Raw genomic sequence first — 5,977 nt, forward strand, 5'->3', positions numbered from 1 at the left:
TACAGTCTGTATTTGATAAATCTATTATTGAGGGCACTTGTGGGTCTTTAATATTTGTGATTTACCTTATTTTTTGATCATGTAGTCTTAACTCTTTCTATGACTGATTATTTTTGACTGAACATCCAAGACATCATATGTAAAAAATTATAAAACTAATTTGAAGCTTTAAATGATATTATCTTCCTACAGAGATGTTTTATTTTTGCTTTTGGCAGGTACTAATCATCTAAGAGCACTAACAACCCTAGATCATTTTAATCCAATCAGGTATTAAAAGAACTAGATGTTGGGCTTCAGTCTCCATAAGCAGTAGCCTATTTTTGGTTTGCTCTTACACCTAGAATTTTGCCTTTCAGGGTCTCAACCAAAAACTGGGGTCTTTACCAGAAACCTTCCTCTGTGATGGGCTCTGACCTTCAATTTTGCACCCTCACCACCACCTCTAGAGCTTTAAACTTAGTTCAACTTAGCCTCTCAGCTGAACTCCTAGAATCAAGAAATATATATGACACTGAAGAAAGAAATTGAAGAAGGAACGAAGAAGTGGAAGCATATACCGTGTTCAGGGATAGGAAGAATGAACAACAATCAAATGTCCATACTACCCAAAGCAATCTATGGATTCAACGCAATTCCTATCAAGATACCAATGGTGTACTTCACAGAACTAGAACAAATATTCCAATAATTTATATGAAATCACAGAAGATCCTGAGCAGTCACAGCAATCTTGAGAAAGAACAAAGTTGGAGGAATCATGCTACCTGATATTAAATTATACTACAAGGACATAGTAATCAAAACAACATGGTACTGGCATAAAAACAGGCATATAGACCAATAGAAAAGAATAGAGAGCCCATGAATTTACAGTCAATTAATATTTGACAAAGGAGGCAAAAGCATACAATGGGATAAATACAGCCTATTCAATAAATGGTGTTGGGAAAATTGAACAGATACATATAAAAATGAAATTAGACTACTTTCTTACACCATATACAAGAACAAACTCAAAAATTATTAAAGATTTAATGTAAGACTTAAAACCATAAAAATCCTAGAAGAAAACATAAGCAGTAAAATACTGGATTTTTTTTTCAAGGCAAAGCCAGCTTTTATTAAGTTTAAAAAATGGAAAAAGTCTTTAGTGAATACCGTGTTTATTACTCTGGCTTCCTATGAAGGAGTCCCTTTTAGATCTACCTACCTCCCAGTAGGAAATAAGGAAGAGAAGCAATCTCCCTCACCTGGGAAGTAGCAGCAAGGAGGTAAGACTGATCCACCAAACAGATGGGGTAGGTGGCTCTATGTCAAAGTGGGCAGTGAACTTATATCCCCTCAAGAGAGAACTCAGGTAAGCTTTGAGAAGTAGTATTTTAAGGACCAAATAGCTACTAACTTTTAGAACTTTTAATTTTTCATTTTGAAATAATTTAAGATTTAAAAAAAGTTGCAAAAGCAGTACAAAGATTTCTCATAAACCCATCAACCAGATTCCCCTGTTTTAATGTATTCTATAACCACAGTGCATTAAAACCAGAAATTAACAGAGGGAGTTAATATTATTAGATGATAATGCTGTTATTTAATCTAAACAGGTCTAATTCAAATGTCCCTAACTGTCCCATTAATGTCCACTAATATTTTAATGAAATCAATTCAAGAGCTGAGAACAGCATGTAGAAATTATGACCATTAATATTATGACCATTTCTTAAAATGTAATGCCTGAGTTGCAAATATAAACAGCAAATATATTCTGTTGGCAAAGAAAAAGCCACAGTGCTATAAATAAGGTGATGTGAACAAGAAAATACCTCAGCCCTTAGATTCTAAAAACATATTTGTTCCTTTTGCACTTTATTTCTGCATCATAAGATTCAGATCAATGTGTAAATTTCATTTGGTGTTAAGCTATTAAACTGGCAGTAAAGTCAGCATAAATCTTATAACCTATGGACTTGTAAAAATTAGAAAGTAGAGAAGGAATTGTTATTCAAGGTCTCAAGAAATACAATAAAAAGAAAGATTCATTAATATTCTTTCTTATAAAATTAGTAGAGAAAAAAAATTCGATACTCAAAAATTTAAGATTTTAAAAAAGTGGTTTTCAGTAATTGCTATATGAATAAGATTATTAATAATGGCATATTAATGGGCTCTAATAAATGGATTATTCCTTTTTTACCAACTTCACCTGATATTTGGAACAAATGAAGGGCTTTGTGATATGACTTGCTGAAAAATCCAAGGTACAAGTCCTTGGGTAGCCAGGCAGACCTGGGCTAAAACGCCAAACAGTCTCCAAATAATTGAAAAGCTTCCCATCAGTGCAGGATGCCTTTACTAAATGTGGTTTCACCATAGTTACTACAGATGTATAGTGCTCCACTACAGGCGGAAATCCAATTTCTAATTGTGTTCTGAAGTATCCGGATCTCTTGGATATTATATTGGATTTTTTGCACCACGGAACAAAATGTTTGTAATCTTCCATTCCTGCTACTACATCATACATTTCCTGCATAGAGTATCCTATAATTCTCCTCTCTGAATACTCCTTTCTTTTGTTTATTAACGGTGCAGCAATTTTGAAGAAAGTTCTTGCATATATCTCCTTGGGCAAAACTGAGGTATGTAGTGGAAGAGTTCTGCTCATCAGTATACCACAGAAAGCTAAGTATCTGACGTTCCGTGTAGGCCTCTGTGCCGAAACTGGGGGTCCAGCTGCTACCGGTGACTTTGGATGACATCCCAAGCCCGAGACCACCTTTCTCAGGACCCTCTGACCGGTTCGAGCTGCTATGATCGTCCAATACTGGATTTCTTATAGCAATATTTTTTTCTGATATATTGCTTTGGGCAAAAGAAACAAAAGAAAAAATAATCAAACTAAAAAGATTTTGCACAGCAAAGGAAACCATCAAAAAAATGAAAAGAAACCCCACTGAACGGGATAACATATTCACCAATGATACATCTGATAAGGAATTAATATTCAAATTTTATAAAGAACTTTTATAAAACTCAACACTGAAATCAACAACAATGCAATTTTTAAAATGGGCAAAGAACCTGAATAGACACGTGTCCAAAGAGGACAAAAAGGACCTACAGATGGCCAATAGACATATGAAACAATGCTCATCATCACTAATTATCAGAGAATGCAAATTAAAACTACAATGAGATATCACCTCACACTTGTCAGAATGGCTATCATCAATATATCAACAAACAAGAAGTGAGGATGTGGAGAAAAGAGAACCCTTGTGCACTGTTGGTGGGAAGGCAGACTGGTACAGCCACTGTGGAAAGTGGTTACCTCAAAAATTAAAAATGAATAAAAGTATGATATTTATATGTAAAAAAAAATAAAATGGAATTTCCTTATGACCCAAGCAATTCCACTTCTGGGAATATATATCCAAAGAAACCCAAAACACAAATTCAAAAGAATATATGAACCTCTATGTTCACTGCAGCATTTACAACAGCCAAGATTTGGAAGCAGCCCAAGTGTCCATCAGTAGATGAGTGGATAAAAAGGCTGTGCTAGCCCTAGCTGGTTTGGCTCAATGGATAGAATGTAGGCCTGTAGACTAAAGCATCCCTGGTTTGATTCTGGTAAAGTGCACATGCCCAGGTTGCGGGCTTGGTCCCCAGTAGGGGGCATGCAGGAGGCAGCCAATCAATGAGTCTCTCACCATTGATGCTTCTATCTCTTTCCCCCTCTCTCTTCTTCTCTGAAATCAATACAAATATGCTATAAAAAAAAAAAAACTGTGATATATTTACACAATGGAATACTACTTGGCCATAAAAAAGGAAATTTTACCCTTTGTAACAGCATGGATGGACCTGGAGAACATTATGTTCAGTGAAATAAACCAGTCAGCCCTAAGTGGTTTGGCTCAGTGGATAGAGCATCAGCCTGCAGACTCAAGGGTCCCAGGTTCGATTCCAGTCAAGGGCATGTACCTTGGTTGCAGGCACATCCCCAGTAGGGGGTGTGCAGGAAGCAGCTGATCGATGTTTCTCTCATCGATGTTTCTAACTGTCTATCCCTCTCCCTTCCTCTCTGTAAAAGAATCAATAAAATATATTTTTAAAAAAAGAAAGAAAGAAACCAGTCAAAGACATTTACAATATGATTTCACTCACATGAGGAATCTAATGAACTAACAAGCAAAATAGAGAGACTCATAGAGAGCAGAATGACAGCTGCCAGGGTTGTGGGTTGTGGTTTGGTTGGTGGGGAGGAGAGATTGAACATAAAAGAAAAAATAGAAAAAAACTCATAGACACAGACAACACTGTATTAATTGCTGAGGGAAGGGACTTGGCAGGGGAGGGGGACAGGTGGAGGAGGATATAGTGGGGTTAAATGTGATAGAAGGAGACTTGACTTAGGGTGGTAAACACACCATACAATATACAGATTATGTATTGTAGAATTGTATACCTAAAACATGTATGCTTTATTAACCATGTCACCCCATTAAATTCAATAAAAACAACCAAAAACAATTGAAAGATGTTGAGGGGAAATGTGGCATGGAATGTTGGGTTCACCTCTCTGGGCTTCTCTCCTCTCTTCGTCTTGATCTATTAATTCTTCCCTGCCAGTTTGTTCTCTAGTATCTTAAAATGGATTTATTTATATTTTGAACATCTTTTTTGTTGTTCTCAGTTAAAGGGTTGATCCAAACCAGAAGGACTGACTTATCTATTAGGCACAGTAGACACTGTGCTTAAGGCCCACAGTAGTTTTAGGGGCCCACAAAAATATGTTAATTTTAAAAATAAGTCAAAATAAAAATTTAGGTTTTATAAGGTGTTTTAAAATGTAATTTTAATATGCCCATCATTATACCTATGTAGTCACAAAACACAATATTTAATACACTTTATAGAGAAACAAATTCATGAAGGGAAAAGTGCCTAGAGCTCACAAAAGTCATAAGGTGGCCCTAAAAACAAGCAGTCTGTCGTTACTGAAAGCAACATTTCTCTGGGGACACTTTATTTTTTTTGTTTATTTATTAATTTATTTTGGAGGTACTTTAAAGGCATTAAGACTACTGTAACCATGTCCAAACAACATTTTATACTTTGCAAAGCACTTTCTTACCCACCATCTTGTTTGAGACTTCTAAGAATCTGGTGAGATAGGTAAGGCAGGTATTAGTTTACTATTTTGACACGTGAGGGAAGTGAGACCCAGAGAATTTAAGTGACTTGCCCAAGGTGCCACAACAAGTCAGTAATAGACTCAGGATTAGATCCTACATCTGAATCTAAACAGTGTTCCAGAAACGCATTGTGCAATATAATCATAGAACCCAATATCACATGGTAACCTATTTTTTAAAAAGCTGAGAAAATACTTGCTTACATCAATGAACATCTAGGAGCCATAAAATCTGAGTTTTAACCCTGGCTCAGCACTAACTTATTGTGTGACCTTGAAAAAGTCACTCTGGATCCTGGCCCTCCTTTCTAAAATGAAGTACTTGGAGAGCTCAGTCTGAAATCCCCCACCAGCTCCATTTATTTATTTTTAATTGTGTAATGTATCTTTTTTTATTATTGAGTTATAAGAGTCCTTTATACATTCAGTGAACCTAACAAGCCAAAACACTCATCCTGAAATTTTTAAAGAATACTTGGAATAAAAAGAACAATTGTAATTTTCTTCATTAACATAAATAGCCTGCCACATAACAGCCAAGAGTACTCAGTCTTCCTTGAAGTAACAAACTAAAGCATATAGAGGAAAAGAGCCCCAGTAATGAAACAAGATCATGTCAGATAAATACCATTTCTCCTATTATCTGCAGGGTTTCAGAGACAAATCAATAAGTGTGGAGCCAGGTCTCTGTCCACATTGCCACTGCCTTTATTAATATTGCTTTTTTTCTATTCCATTAATATCGCAAATACCAGCAAACAATTTATGTTTAAACTT

General features: G+C 35.7%; 1 protein-coding gene across 1 annotated transcript; it reads right to left on the reverse strand.

Annotated features, from left to right (window-relative positions):
• Nucleotides 1-2,179: 2,179 nt before the first annotated feature.
• LOC308511801 (coenzyme Q-binding protein COQ10 homolog B, mitochondrial-like) lies at nucleotides 2,180-5,147 on the reverse strand (the record flags this gene model as incomplete). Its single annotated transcript, XM_081081676.1, has 2 exons — nucleotides 2,180-2,832; nucleotides 5,141-5,147. 2 exons carry the CDS (start codon nucleotides 5,145-5,147, stop codon nucleotides 2,180-2,182), a joined length of 660 nt encoding a protein of 219 aa, XP_080937802.1.
• Between the last annotated feature and the right edge of the window lie 830 nt (nucleotides 5,148-5,977).

This window comes from Myotis nattereri (genome assembly GCF_964212035.1).
Source record: "Myotis nattereri genome assembly, chromosome: X".
In the NCBI taxonomy this organism is placed as follows: domain Eukaryota; kingdom Metazoa; phylum Chordata; class Mammalia; order Chiroptera; family Vespertilionidae; genus Myotis; species Myotis nattereri.